Here is a 16,338-nt window from a genome sequence, read left to right on the forward strand (position 1 = left end):
TTACAGCAGAGATTGTAAATAGATTTGAAATGCTAGGGGATTTTGCAGTGGTAGTGGCTAAGAGCTCAGTCTTAGAAGGTCCAGAGAAACCTTCTCATTCAGCAGAGAAGGCAGCTGTAGATTTTATCGGAAAGATATGTGGTATAGTAAGGCAAAACTTTGCCCTTATAATGCAGAATGAAAGCACAATTGCACCCTTCTCCCACTTCCCAGTGTATGATCAAAATTTCCATCTATTTAGCATAGCAGGTGTTTTTTCCCCAAAATGGACTGTTGATGTTTTTTTTAATACTTTTTCTTTAGTCCCACTATGCATGGGAATTACAATCAAAATATTAGTGGATATACTCAAGTTGAGTAGAGGTACTCCTGTGTTAATGAGTATTTCAGGAATGTAATTTCTGCTAATGCTACTGTCCCTAGTCAGTCTGATACGCTGCTGTTGCTAGCTGTGTTACAGGTGGTGCCTTGCTATTTGTTAATATGGCAGGCAGATCTGCTGTAACGGTGCAATCCTGACACCAGCATGTTTACATGTTTTCACTTGCTTCTGTGTATTCTGCAGGCATGATGTTATAGCTATTTCAAAGACATATGCATATTTCTCACTTTGCATGTACAAGGCATGATAAATCCCAAGATCACCTGTGCCACCTTTTCCCTTTAGAGGAGAATATAAACAGACAATCAAATGGCAAGTCAAGTCAATTGTGAACATGCTTTTGTAATGATTTTCTCATAGGAATTTTTTTTTACAGTAACTTCAAATAAGGTTTAAATTTAGCCAATTGTGCTGTTCCTAAATTATGGGATAATTTCTTGCCTTTCATTTTCTCCTAGTAGAACTACCTTTGACTTTGACTATCCAGAAATAGGAAAGAAGAGCATGGCAGCCTAGAAGGTTTTGAATTTAAATAAATGAAATACAGGGCAGAATTTTGGATGGGCAGTTATGAATTTAGTTTTGATTCCATACCTATTTGTGTTTCACATTTAGTGTGATATTTGACAGATGAAACACTCTAAGTTTAGATAAACTGTTAATATTGGTTAGCTGCGTATCTTGATGCTTTCTGAAGCTGTCTCAGGTCCTTGGACAGAAAAGTGTCACATGTATTTTTATGTATCTAAAGTAGATGTATGAGCCATTTTTTTGCACATTATGTTTTTCTGGTTGCTCTTGCTGAAGCTGTCTTATTTGCTTGAGGCACAAGGTGTGGAAGCATGACAGTTACAAGCCCATTGAAAAAAACAAGACTGTCAATTGATTTGTGTAAAACTTTTGCTTTAATTACTACATTTTTACCTGAAAGAGGCTCTTCTTTTGTCCTTTCCAGTTATTCCCACACCGGCACTTGGTACTACTAAAACACACATGATAAATCTCAGAATACCATTCCAGTCCATGGAAATAATCCTCCTTGTGTTGCAGGAGCAGTGGTGGGAAGGAGAGTAAATCAAACACATTCCCATGACAGCATTAAAAAGAAAGCCCCTTAAAAATGATGAATGTCCCCCAACACATTCACTAAAGAACACCAGATTTAAAGACGACATTTTACAATTCCCCATCTCTGTTATCAGCACTGCAGGGAACTGAAGAAATTCCATACATGCTAAGTCCTAGGAAATGCTCCAGAATTTGAGAAGCAGGTGTTAAATTAACATAGGAAAATATGATGCTCACTATAGTAGCGCTTTTATGCCCTATTAATGATTTTGGGCTTCTGCAGTGAGATTGAAGAAGTATGAAGACATGTTTTATTTTATTAGCCTGTGAAGTTCCCTACAGTTGAGATGGCATGATCTGTGAAGGCCAAAATATACTGAGAAATTCAACACTCTTCCTGTCTGTATCATTAAGTAGTATGATGAATATAAATATATTTTGGAAGTCAGTGGACTTTTAAAAATACATTATATTGATTCTTTATATGGAAAAAAAATCCACCCTTGAGTCATCTAGATCATCTGTCCCTATGCATAACACTTTCCCTATACATACAGACACACACTTATGTGAGATAAAGAACAGCATGGGAAGTTTGTGTTCATTTCTATCCATGTTCAATTATTACATATCAAATATTCTTTAGCAGATCAGAAATTATTGTCTAAGCTAGATAATAACAGACTTTCACCTTTTCTTTTAAAGCCTAGTCACATATGATTACAACTATAGAAAATAGACATGTTAAAAACACAAACCACAAAACTCACATCACGTTCCTTGCAAAATTTTCATGCCTCAGAAATTATTATAGTGAATCTAGATATGACTAGGTGAAACTAAGGCATGATTTTTTTTTTTTTAAGACTCATAAGTGGATAGATGGGTAAGCAAATGTACAGGCTAGAATGGTACTAAATTCTTGTTAAAATAATGCTGCTGAATCCTCCATATCCTCTCCTCTTCCATAAGTATGTTTATGTGGTGATTGGATTGCTTGCATTGGACCAAAAACTTTGAAGTTAATTGTACGGTCTAACTTTTAGAGAAGTTATAAGTTACTATTTATGAAAATGTGAGCATTCATCAGGAGTGCTGAAGATATAATTTCTGAGAAACTTGCAAATGCAACTTACTATCATCATTTAAGCTAGAAGTACTTCTATCTTAAATATATTCAGCAAATGATAAGAAAAACCTGATACAAGCTCAATAACCTCTCTTCACCCCTAACTTGGAGACAAGAAGAGATCTTTCTGCTGTATAAACTGAAAATTTGCTGTGAAACTATGTGAAGAGTGCAGATTTCTTTGTAGGAAATTCTGTGAATATTTTTGTAAGCTTCCTAAGAGTAATAAAAACATTAATCTAAGCCAAGTGAACCTATTTTTCCCAACATTCATCTAATTTCATAGTGAAATTAGCTCCACTATGATAAAATTATTATGTGAATGCCACTTTATTCCTCTATTCACTGATTTTCCATCTAAATTAAAAGAAAAAAAACAAGCAAAACATAGAAAAAATAGTTCAGTTCTGCCTAAATGTACATAAATATATAGTTGTTATTTCTCACTATTTCACATCGAGTTACAGTAATTTGAAGACATCTTGGTGTTAATTAAATCTGAACAACTTTTCTCCTTTTGTTTTAAATTGTCGAATAATATATACATTTCAGTCATGTGTTTAATTACTCAGGTATAAACTGAATTTTAAGTTCAGTTTATAATAGTGTTCTGAATATACACAGAGGGACAACACGCGTGTTACCAGACCTTACTTGACACCCTTTTTACCACAAAAGGGCTATCAGTGGCAGTTCATCTCACATATTGCCTGTTCTGACACCTGATTTCTACTCACAATTTGGTGTAAAATGCTTCAGTGTGGATGAGAGCCAGATACAAAATCTCAGTATTTGCAGGAGAATCATAATTATATCCCAATATTAAAATTACATTGAGACTGTATAGAGTTAATGGTAACTGTATGAAATTTGAGGAAAGATGGGATCATGGGTATTTAGAGTGATTAGAAAAGCCTGTAATTTTGTATGCAGTACTTCCTAAAACTGGAACATCTTATTTGAGTTCAAGCTGAGCCTCTTATCAAATTCAAGCCAAGCACCAAAAAAAAAAAAAAAAAATTAAAATCTTCTTGTTTCAGCTAGCATAAATACAAGAACATGTCTTCTCTTCAGAGTGAAAAACACGGGTTACTATTGCACTCTGTTCAGACCTAGCTACCCTGAACTCTCTTGGGTATTTTCCTGCCACTTTTCCTGGCTGAATTAATACCATAAAAATACACAACCACCAGTGGTTCTAATAATGAGATGTAGCAAGACATGAGATTTTTAAACCCTGCAGACAGCTGCCTCCTGTAAAAACTACTAAGAAAATTAATAGCTTCTCCATTTCTTGCTTACTTGAAATCAAGATTGGATGCTGGGTCTGGTTGGAGTGCAGGCTGGTAGGATCATCTGTTAAAACCCCATCTCCTTCAAACTTCTTAACTCCCTTCCCACTGTTACTGTCTCCTTTCCTAAGGATCATAGATCTAGGGACATCTTCTGAGCTCAAACACAAGATAAGGCACTTGGCCCTACCTTCCTCAACAGACCATGCCAGCAGAGGGTTTCTGAAGGACTTTGCATGAAGCATTTAAAGCAGAAAGGGATTTTTTTTTTTCATTTGAGCCAGGGTTGTGCTAGAAGCTCATGAAAACCCTCAGAGCAGCAGAGGTGCATGGGCAAGATTCTCTATAGTAAGGGTGCTGCTCTGCACAAGGGACCATGAAGAAGTAGTGCTAGGGCAATACATCTCACTGCAGGACATGTCCTTGCTGGCTCAGTGGGGAAGGGGAGCATTGACTCTGCAGCACATAAGAATTTCTTGCACTTGTGTCTATGTAGTGTTTAATATTACTTTTTTCTCACATCCTTTGGTGTGCAAGAAGTAACACCTGACAGCAAATTGGTCATATGCAAATGCAGAAGTCAGGCAAAGTTATAATCTTTGTTTGCAAAGGAAGAATTTGCTTGCATTTATTGCTGTAATAAACAGAAATGAATCATTAAAACAGAACCGTGTTTCTTAGAAAATATATTAAAAGTAAGTACAATATTTCTCTGGTTAATTCATTTTTCTAATTGCAGGTTCAGTGAGTGAGAAGCTGCCACAACGAGAAGGTGCAGGAAAAACAGGTAAATATCTTAGTTAGCCTTGAAATAGAAATTAAAATAGCTGTGGGATATATCACTCTGATTTTCCATAGGTTTAAAATATCAGTGTATATTAATCATGTAATACATCTGCTCATATAATAAGCATACATATATACATGCTATTCAATTTATGTCAGCATTGTAGATACTGAATAAATTCCTAAGTATAAATATATACATATGTATGTATGTTTTAATGTATTTTTCTGTATATGCATAGGCATTATATTTTTCTAGTCTCAGGCCTACAGATGTAGCTATTCTGTGCTGTTTGTAAGATTTTTTTTTTTTCCTCACATAGCCATACTCTGAAATATTTTCCCATACACTTTCCTTGTCCTGGAGGACAGATTATTCTGTCTGTTGATAAAGGCAGCATTCTGGAGTCCCAAAATCTCAGGGCCCAAAAGCCTCACTTTATTTCCACAGCAATCATTACTTGAGTCATCTTGGACCCAGCATTTTGTATGGTGATTAATTCATCTGATGGCTCACGTTCATGGCCAGATGATTATTGTTGTTAGCAATACATCATGGTGTATATCTGGTTACCAGGATAAAATCTGATGTGACTCCAACATTGCTGGTAGATTTAAATGAGGAAGATGTCTATGCATGGTGGGTCATACCTGTTGCAGTATCTCACTTCTCCAGGTATTCCAACACTGAAATAAAATTTCCAGCTGCAGATTTTGGAGATCAGGAGCTCTGTTTGCAAATTTACACACTAAAGCAAACAGGAATAAAGTTTAAAAGATAATTCCTGAAGTATCTTCCTCAGCCCCACCATCCCCTCTTCTGTCCAAGGGAAATAATCGGACTGAAAAGTACAGGTGTCAGAGATGGACTCACATCCCTTTTATGTAATTCTTAGCTGACTGCAGGACTACATTCTTGGTAACTAAACTCTGACAAGAAACAGAATTGTTTCTGTTTAAATGTATGCACATATGGACTGATGTGCATGTGCCAGCCAGGAAGACCTATGGAATTAGCCTTTGAGATAACTAATTAATGTGAAGATGAACTGCTTCATGGTTGTGATTCTCTATTGAATGATGTTTTGAAAAACGAAACGCCATACGTGTTTGTGGTAGTTTCAACCCACCACAACATCTTATCACAAAAGGATTTTGTAACAGAGTGCAAACAGAAAATTAATGAGAGGGTCTTCCTGCAGATAAAGGGTACTTCAGGACTTCTTGTAGCTGTTCCAGTTCTGAAGTGAATACCTTTCAGATTATACAGATATCTTGTACCTAATGTTGGTTCATTGACGATCAAGAGCAAAGCTGTTTCTTTCCTTTGAGTTAGAGGGACCTGAGGCCACTTTTAAGTCAATCACTAAACTGCCGTTTAGTTTTAAAAAAACCTCAACTCTTTAAATGTTAAATAGTCTCAAATGTTGCTTAAACAAAGTTCAAGGGGCGAATTATGACTGAGCTGATAAATCACTAAAATTCTAGCATTATATCTGTGTTTCAGGTAGTAACTTAAGACCAAATATGGTTCAAACCAAAATTGTGTCTCAAAAGATCATTAGAAAAATGTCATTTAAACTCAAAGTTTCTGAATAGGCTCTCTGTAGTATTTTCCTACTATAAGCTGCCCTCTGAACCTCTGACTTTTCTGAATCACATACCTATTGATGATCTAAATATGTCTGAATTGTCAATATGCTAGAATACTTGATGGCCTCTATAAAATTTATCAATGGTCTTATTCCACCACCCAGAGGACAGCACAAAAATACCAACAAAACGAAGGAGAAGTGATAGTCTGTTATGGAGTTGGAGCAAAGTATTCTGTCATTGCATGGACATGAAAAACAGGCATTCTTAGAAGAAACCTTATGCTTTGGTTAAAATGTTTTGCAGTGAAAATAAGTTTCTATTGCTGCCACTTTGGTTCTGTGAAAAACATGGATGTTTGTGTTCCATGGCTGCAAATATGGTTTTACCTGCTATTAGTATTTACTTGATATCTGCGCTTGTAATGAGCTAGGCTGTGGCCTCCAGAAGAACAGATCAGTGTCTCCAAATCCTCTGCATGATTTCGTAAAGGTAATATCGATTTACAAAAAATCTGTGATGATGACAACAAAAAAAAAAAAAAAAAGGAGGAGGCTGTTCTGAATTGCAGCAGCAAGAAGAAATAGAAACGACGTGTTAGCCTTAAAGCTGTTACTCAATGTTACCATGGTAGTGCTACCTGCAAAAGAAAGCCTCTCAGTTAGCTTTGATTCTAACATCCATGAAAATGCCTGGGGAAAAAAAAAACGAAACAAACAAACAAAAACCCCCAGGAAATAATATTGTTCTAAGATCCAGTGGTGAAACTGACAAAAATGCTAATAAAAGCCTTGGGTGGAAGGTGCTATTTACTGCATCTTGGTTTTGGATTTAGCTCCATGCTACAGAAAAAAGCAATGACTGGAAAATATGTACTAGCAAGGCCTAGTAAGTCATGTTTACCCAATATCTGCAATAACTAAAAATAACAAAGAATGGGTCTTTGGATATCTCTCTTTTCTCATAGAATATTAACTTAAATAATTTCTTGTATTGAATGTTTCTTCTACAGCACTACTTCCACTGTGCTTTACTGAAACTAAAATTTCACACAGTATCTTACCATTTCTGTAAATTTTCCTCCCTCATTTCTTGTAGTAATGGTTGCTAGTGGATGGATGGAGATGGCTGACTGGATGGAGATGGCTGACTGGATCACAAGAATTATACAAACAATATTCTGGTTCTTTAATCTGTGGATCTTGCTTATAAGATGAGCTTGACTGTTAAACAGCTATTGCTCTGCCAAAAGAAACTTTCATTTTAAGGTGTCGACCTGGTACAGCCACTCATTCACCTCAAACTGCTTTCGCTTTTGCAAGCCTTACTCCTTCTATGCACTTATTTAGTTGCTTCTTTAGAAATGCTGATTTGATCAGGTATAATCTGTAGGTATCAATGTGCAGCATTAAAACCGAAGAATTACTCTCCAGGAAGCAACCTGATCACTTCATGCCTCATCAAAGACCCTGCAATCATTTCACTAGCCATAACTTAAAAACCCATCCATTTATAATCTGTAGTCTGTAGATTTAATGTATGTATGCTGGAAGTACATATGTTTAATAATGTTTAACTTATTGTTTGTTTACTGGCCGGGGCTATGTGCAAATCTTTAGTATCATCATGTATGTACACTTACTTAGCTTACTCTCCTAATTGTAGTCTCCTTGCAAATCTTTTCCATTCTGAATTCAGATGATGCCTCAGTTCCTGCACTAGAGACTCAGCCTCAAGGTGATGAAGAAGGTGAGCGTCAACAGGAACTTAAAAGTGTGGTATTAAACTATGCATTATGGACTGTATACAACAGCATCAAATGCTACCTTAAGCTACCTTAGGGTAGCTACTGGGACAGATGAAGGAAGTTGCAAGGAATTGAAACCATTGTGCCTTTTTTCCAGATAAAGACAGCAAACACAGAGTCTTTTACTTACAAGCAGTGAATTTCATGTGAAAGTTTGAAATGATGCCAGAGCTATGAAGTCTGACATTAACAATTGTAATTGTTAGTACTCAGACAAGAGAGAGGTTTAAAACCTGAGGCAGAGTGCAAATTAAAACTGTATAGCCAAATAAGGAAGTTAAAAGATAAATTCTATCCTCAACATATTGTTTAATAATATTAAAGATGAGGCTTTGTCAGGTTAATTTGCCCGTGGGGAGATTTAATGGTCTGTAAAGGTTTACATACAACGATGGTCGTATATTGTGCCTGCCTTCTCACTCACTGCAAATCTTACACAATCTGATCTGACTCTATTACACGTTTTGGGAGATTTTTATTCTGATTAAACAGGTTTTTAGTCAAAAGTTATTTCTTAGGGTTTTTCTCATGAATGGGATAACGAAGGAACTGTCCTAAGAAAAACCAGTGTGCTCTTTTCTTTTTTAGATCCATATATCCTTAAAAGTAGCCACTTACTATTCACTTGTTAGAAATTATTTTCTGGGGTGTTTTTTGTTGTTTGTTTACTTGTTTGTTTTCTAGACATAGCTTCTCGTTACCCCACCTTATGGACTGAACAAGTAAAAAGTAGACAAAACAAAACCAATAAAAGCTCAGGTAAGATATATGTTGTCCTTACTTCACAGAGCTCCTGTGAAGATGTGAATTAAGTCTGCTTTGTTAAAACTGCAAAAGCCATTTGAATGATTATTGTGCTTCCACTCTCATCTGTGATAATAACTTAATGATTAATGATGCATCATATGTTTGCTTTATATGGAACTATTTTTGGCCAGGCTTTACTGGATGTGAATTGCTATGACCTCACTAAAGTCTCTCACATCTGTTCTCATCTCTTTGTAGTGTTGACATTTATTTTTCACATCTTCTTTAATTCTCTGCATCTACTTGTAATTTCTTTTTTTTTCTTTTCGTTGGAGGGTGATGTGTAGTGGTGCTTGGAAAATGACAGTGTGAGTTACATACTTTTGGTGGTAAATATTAGGAGGGAAACCTGAAAAGAAGCAAACTCCTTTAAGAAGCCAGTTGTCCATTAACAGGAATTTGCAAAGACAGTGTTACCTGCTTTTTTTTTCTATGTTTTTTTTTGCTACAGCATTCACCTGCTACTTACAGGTTGATCACCAGTTTAGTATGAATTAATTATGTTACTTTTTATATTATTGTCGGATTTTGACTTTACTTTTTTTCACCACTGTTCAGAATTGAGCTTTATAAACCTGGACTAAGAATGTCAGGTGAATGTCTTCAGACTGAAGTCTAATACTGAGGCACATTCGGTGCTTTGGTGGACTCTGAGGTTTTGATGCCTTCCTCATTGTTCATTCCTCTTAGTGGATTAAACTTTAGGGAATCTTCATGAGTATTCTAGCATCTTTGTCTTTGGAAAAATGTTTAATTTGAAAGGAAACATTAATGATACAGGTTATGATTCAGCAAGTCACCCAAAAGCACACTTCAGATCCAGTAGAAACTGAGGTTGTTCTTGACATTAAATACTGAGCTTCAATATACTACTGAACTGAGGCTCAAAAGTATTTAAAAAGACAAGCAATCATCATAAAAAAGACATAGTCTAAGAGGTGTGCAAATTATTTTATAGAAGCTATTTCTAACATCAAAACAATGATTAATAATACTTTTTCATCTCCTTGATTTTCCCATAAACACTTAAGGAAAAGACCTTAAATGGAATGTAGACAAGAATTTTAAGCAAACACTTCTCATGTTGGATACTTATTCTGTTAATTCTTTAGCCAGTGTTAGCAAGAACAGAATTCTTTTGGGATTTCTATTGTGTAAAATGCATGTATAGAAATATGTCACTTTTAGGAGCGTTTACTTAATTTTTACAGTGCTAGAGACTAGCTCTAAAGTAAGAATTCTTGAGCTTACAGTGCAGTTGCTTGAAGCCTTAGAAAAACACCCAAGAGAAGTTAGGTTTATTACTGTAACTGTCTTTATTACTACAGGTGTAGTTACAAAGGACGTGAAACCAGAACTGTAGTCTACTTGCCTTGTGATTGCTAGCCAATGGTGCATTAGCATCAAAAGTAGGATTTGCTAACAAAAAGGACTTTGTCACAATTGTACAGAGGATCTCTGGAGGGCTAGCAAATGCTAGTCTGCGATACCATACCTGGACTAGCAGAAGTAAATCAGCAAACATGATGTGATCTCCTTTGCTTTAATTTGTAGGCATACCCACTGTGCTAGAAAGGACAAGTGCTCTCTCTGTTGTAGCTTCTCTTGTATGTATAATATACATATCCTATCAAGATGACACTAGGTGCTAAAAATAGTGTCCATCAGTTGTTCTGGCAGCATCTCTTCCAGAATCCAAAGCATAATGTGTGTCAGTTGCTGTCTATTTAGAAGTTATTTTGAGTATGAGCCTCACTGATAGTGTCAGTAAAAAGATCTTTTTAGTCCTTGAAAAAAAAAAAAAAAAAGAGGTTAGACTTTATTATTACCTTTCAGAGTGGTGCCAGAGTTTTTGGGAACATCACAGAGACTAAGGTCCGAGCTGCCATGTGCACAGACAAGGAAAGGCCTCATGACTGAATCCACTGGGTTGTAAATTAGCCAGCTTTGGGCACCCGCACTTCAATATAAGGGATAAATGCAACTATAGTCTTTACTCAGTTTGATTGGTAAACTGATTCAGATTTAGTCATACAGACACCTGAAAGCTTACTGAAATGTACTTATCTGAGTAAAGTCAGGAGAATCATGATTCTATGATCAATTTCTGTCTGCGTATGAACTGTGTTTATAAAACAAAATATGAAACCCATTCATAAAGGCAAAATTTTCCATTGTTATTCTATAGTAACCTAAATGCTTTTGAATAAATTCTTCAGGTGCAAATAACACTATGACCTATGGCCTGTAGGAAATAACTCAAGAAAAATGATAATGCTAAAAATTTCAGGTAAAATCCCTATATGCTATTTAAGGGCTGACTGTTTTAGTCTGTATTGCTTTTATTTTTATGTAGTTTTTATCTGAACTTATATTCTAATATGTCATGGTGAGCAAGTCATGATCATAAAGAAACTTGTCTTTAAATGAGAAGTAAATCTCTGTATGGGAATGGTTTTATGAGTTAACTAATCTCAAATACCTTAAATTTATTGTACTCATCCTAAAGTGGTTTGGTTTTGCTACTCTGAAAAAACCTGACAATTCCAATTACCCAGTTAAATGAGGTTAAGATTTTAGGATTTGGAAGATAAAAAATAATGGCTCAGGAAATTCTAGTTTATATTAGTTACCCAGTGCACTCATTTGATTAAATCAGCCTAAATTAATTTAGCACAGAATAATGGCATTTGGGAAACTTACAGAAGCAGGGCGTGAAATTACTGGATTACATACCCATGCTCTCTAATGATTTATACTGCATATTCTTTTTGTTGGCTTAAAGACATAGGCCTTTGCTGCTCACTAAAAGCATTTTTAAAGTGGTACTTAATGTATTAAGTCTTGATGACAAAATGGTGGTGATAGCAAAACCCCAGCCTACATCAGATCTAGTAACAATAACTGTTTAGAGTGGTCTTGTATGTCACTACATGACAGTGCAGATATTTTCCCATCACCTAACAGGGAAAAATGCAGTTCCCTGAGGACAGCTGAAATTTCTTAGGTTCTCCTTGATACCTAAATATTAATTATTACAATGTGGTGGGCTGAAATCCCCTTCCCACATTAACAATAACCAGGCTAACTCATTTCTGAAGCAAATGAAGCTGTATTTTCAGGCAAAACCACAATCTATAATGAAATGCAATGAATATGTACAAATATACACTATTCACAACATTTACTAACATGTACAATTAACAGAAAAACACAACAAAACCACATGCCCCCCTACCCTGAGGGGCCCTGCTTCTTTTCCCCCACCCCTTCCCAGAGCAGGCAAAAGGGAAGAAAACCAAGAAGTAGAGAGGTTTGTTAAACTTCACTCGTCAAGGTCAATGTGCAGGTGTGTGTGTTATCCAGCCAAAAGGAGAAATGCAGAGCAGACTTCCCGTGCCTTGTTTTGAGTACTGACTCTTTAACGTTTCTCTCTCTCCAATGGAAGTGTTTAGAATAATCATTATTTTGCTTTCTTACACCCAACAGTGATTTATTTACATACTTTCACTTTTGTGCTTGAACTCTGTGAGAAAAAATTAAAGGTGTAGCCTTAAAACCATCACACCTCTGCTCTATCTGCAGTCTATATCCCTATGGGATATTGGGAAACCAAGTGTGACATTTTTCAGAGAATGTATGCCCTCATTTGTGTATAGGCAAAGGAAGGGTAACGTAATCCGTTTCACTATGGCCAGTGAAGGTTAGGATTCATTTTGCTAGCTTGAATTTAAGAGCCAATTCTTTAAAATATTCTGTTGTTGGGAGCATTTCTGTGAAAAGGGTGAGGTTAACTGATAATACTGTTAATGTATTCTTAAAGTACTGAGTGATTTCTATGTGCAATCTCTACACCACACAAATGAGAATAGATAATAGTGTAACATTTCATTAATTTTGCAAACACGAGATGCAAAAGTTATCCATAATTTCCAATATCCATACATATGTACTTAAGGTCTGCAGATATTCTGGTGATAATGTAATTCAAATTAAAAGATCCAGGGTTAAACAACATATGGTTAACTAAGACACAGTCCAGTTTCACATATTTATTATTTAGTTTTGTTCTTCTGTTATTAACTTTTGTATTCTGTTTCCTTAAAGATTGAATAGTATGGCATTATTAGCACTAATGGTTTGTATGTTCATTGATCAGCTGTGTAATTTAATGAACATTGTAAAGCGGTTGAAAAATTAACATTTGTTTTGCAGATAATCTGATATGACTGGCAAAATAGAGGGCAGTAAGAAATTTTCACACTTTTGTACTTTCCTGAACTTGTCTTTGATTCATGTGTGAGTGGGTAGAAATTTAGGGCCCCTGATAGTCAATGGCAGAACTCCCAGACAGCATTTGAACAACCATTCATACTCTCACTACATGCTAGTAGTTCACCCAGCAGTTGGTGTTTCATCTGGATCAGGCACAGGCACGTGATGTGGTGCTTGTGCCAGCTTCATGCTTTCTGCCAGCTTTATGCTTTAAGCAGGTGCTAGAGAACGAGTCATACATGATCCAGCATAAAATAGGGTCAGCTCAGTAGAAACGTTGCTCTGGCATAAAGCCTGCTGAGGAAGGGCCAGGCTGTCAAAATTCTTAACACATCCATGCAAAAAGTAGTGATTATGACAATTTCCATTCAGAGTGAAGAATCCTAAATCAGAATTCATTGTTTCCTCAAAGCAGATTTCAGACAGTGTACTTGGATATTCTTATAATGTAGAATGATCTTCAGTATGTTTTTTTACTTTGCCTGTGCATACTTAAAAGGAATGCGTAGCTTTTTATTTAATTTTTTGGACACAATGGAGTAGTGTTTTATTTCTGCCATTTTGCTACAAACCATCATTTTCAGGGCTTTAAAAATCTGTTACAAGGTTGTATCAATTAGCCCCAGAGGACATGATCCAACACCATCCAGGAGAACACTGAAGTGCACATACAGTAATGTAGTACAGACTGGTTGCAAATACAAATGCAAGCAGTATAACATCTGCTGTGAATACTTTCTTAAAAGACTAAAATAGGACTTTAAAGTGATATTTTAAGTACCAGTCACGTGTCTGTATCTATACCAAATAGCAGCGCTTGCATTTATCTCTCTATATAGACTGAATCTGTTTGCAAAGTCTGCCAGTGAGACTGACTAATATGACAGAGTGACATTCTAAGATTTGAATGCAGTTTTTATTGCCTTGTCATCTGACTGCTTTAAAGCATTTGTACTTATGAGCTTTTCTCACATGGAAACTATGTTGGTTGTTAGTGAGGTTTCTGTTTTCTTAGCTTGCTCTGTTTTGTTTCTCAGAGGCAATTGCTCCAGTGGGATCACTGTGCACAGATCATTCCCTGAATGTCACCTTCTTACAAAGGACCAAGACAAACCTTGTTCCACAGTCCAAAGCTCATGTTCATTCCAAACTGAACCTGGCTAGTGTTCTTCTGCTATGACAATCCTGGCAAATTTCAGCCCTGAAGTTAAAAAAGCCTGCATGAAAAAAACAAAACATTTGCTTTCAAAGGAAATAAATGTAAGAGTTTTTGTGTTTGCCCAATCACATCAATTCTAATAGCCCAAGCATAGGAAAATTAATAACTTAGAGACAGAAAAATGAGTAACAGCTCAGTGACATTGTATTTATTCTCTTGAATTCTTGCATTTTCCAGATGTTGCTTTTAATATGGACTGAAGATAAATTACGTGTGATTAAAGTTGAGAGCTGCAAGAAAATATAAGATACAGTTGCATGCCCCAGTTACATGTTTATTACAAATTAATTAGACACTTTCTAAAACTATTTTGAATTAGACTTATTTAGCAATGTGAAAGTTTGAAATATTAAACCAGTTAAAACAGAAGGAAACCAAATGGATATCATAGCAAACTGAGAAAAGAACACAGGGAAGATGGGGATGAAAGTGTTCTAAAAGTTTGTGCCTTCATTTTTTTTGGCAGCAATTCCTTGTGAGTTATATGTCGGCCAGAAGAATTCTGGCCAGTCTTCCATTATCAAATTTGCTTAAAATTAAAAGAGAGGCAGGTGAGGACTTTAAGAACAGAATATATACATATGTCCAAAGAGTCTTACTCACTGAATTTCTTATGCCTGTATTGGGCACTCAAAAACTGAGTTTAAATTAATATATAAAGTAGTTTTGCATAGGAAAATAGCCTGAGTAGGAGAGATTCATTAGCTAGAAACCACTGAAACCGCTGTTATTACCTCATTTCAGCCCTAAAGACAGTGTTTCCTTCCAACAATTGATGAGGTATTAGCCACACTCAAAGGTGGAATTTGTATTCCCAAACTTGTGTTGTAAATGCAGACATTGGCTGTAGCTGGAGGAACCAAGGGAATGGGAATAAGTCGTTGAAATACAGGAATCTTGTCTACCCCCCTAATCCAAGAGGAAGGAGTTAAGAACCTGTTATGCCATGAGTCTATGGGCCTAAATGGGATTCACCCAAGAGTGTTGAGAAAGCTGGCAGAGGAGATTGCCAAGCTGCTCTCATCTATTAGCAGTCCTGGTTAACAGGGGAGGTGCCAGATGATTGGAGGTTTGCCAACATGACACTCATCTACAAAAAGGGCTGTAAGGAGCATCTGGGAAACTCCAGGCCTTTCAGCCTGACCTCAGTACTGAGGAAGATTATGGAGCAGTTCACTCAAGGCAGGTGCAGGATCACGGTGGGGTCAGGCCCAGCCAGCATGGGTTTGTGAAAGGCAGGTCCTGCTTGAGCAATCTCATCTCCTTCTGGGACCAGGTGACCCACCTAGTGGATGAGGGAAAGGCTGTGGACATTGCCTACCTGGAATTTGTTAAAGCCTTCGAGACTCTCTCCTACAGCATTCTCCTTGACAAAGTCGTGGCCCATGACATAGACAGGTGGACTCCTTGCTAGGTTAAAATCTGTCTGGGTGGCTGGGCCCAAAGAGTTGTGAAAGCAGAGTTAAGTCCAGCTGGTGGCCCGTAACAAGCAATGTCCCCCAGGACTCATTACTGGGGCCAGTCCTGTTTAATGTCTTTATTACTGATTTGGATGAGGGAATTGAGGGCACCATCAGCAAGTATGCACTAAGTTGAACAGGAACCTTGATCTACTTGAGGGTAGGAAAGTACTGCAGAGAGATCTGGACAGATTAAATCAATGTGCTGAGGTCAACATAAGGAGGTTTAACAAGACCAAGTGCCAGGTCCTGCACTTTGGTCACAACAACCCCCATATAGCACTACAGGCTTGGGGAAGAGTGGCTGGAAAGCAGCCTGGTGGAAAAGGATCTGAGGGTGCTGGTGGCCAGCCAGCTGAACATGAGCCAGCAGTGTGCCCAGAGGCCAAGAAGGCCAACAGCATCCTGGCCTGTGTCAAGAACAGTGTGTGCAGCAGGAGTAGGGAAGTGATTGTGCCCCTGTACTCAGCCCTGGTGAGGCCACGGCTTGGGTACTGTGTCCAGTTCTGGGCACCACAGT

At 36.9% G+C, this 16,338-nt stretch overlaps 1 protein-coding gene across 1 annotated transcript in view; it reads left to right on the forward strand.

The window, feature by feature from the left end:
* Positions 1-16,338, forward strand: part of SMOC2 (SPARC related modular calcium binding 2) — a 144,506-nt gene that overhangs the window by 64,454 nt on the left and 63,714 nt on the right. The window contains exons 5-7 of the mRNA XM_054395906.1: positions 4,611-4,658; positions 7,916-7,999; positions 8,742-8,816. Of these exons, the coding sequence (XP_054251881.1) occupies positions 4,611-4,658; positions 7,916-7,999; positions 8,742-8,816 (207 nt within the window). The remainder of the gene's footprint in view (positions 1-4,610; positions 4,659-7,915; positions 8,000-8,741; positions 8,817-16,338) is intronic.

The sequence above is a fragment of the Indicator indicator genome, chromosome 2 (assembly GCF_027791375.1).
Source record: "Indicator indicator isolate 239-I01 chromosome 2, UM_Iind_1.1, whole genome shotgun sequence".
Classification (NCBI taxonomy): Eukaryota; Metazoa; Chordata; class Aves; order Piciformes; family Indicatoridae; genus Indicator; species Indicator indicator.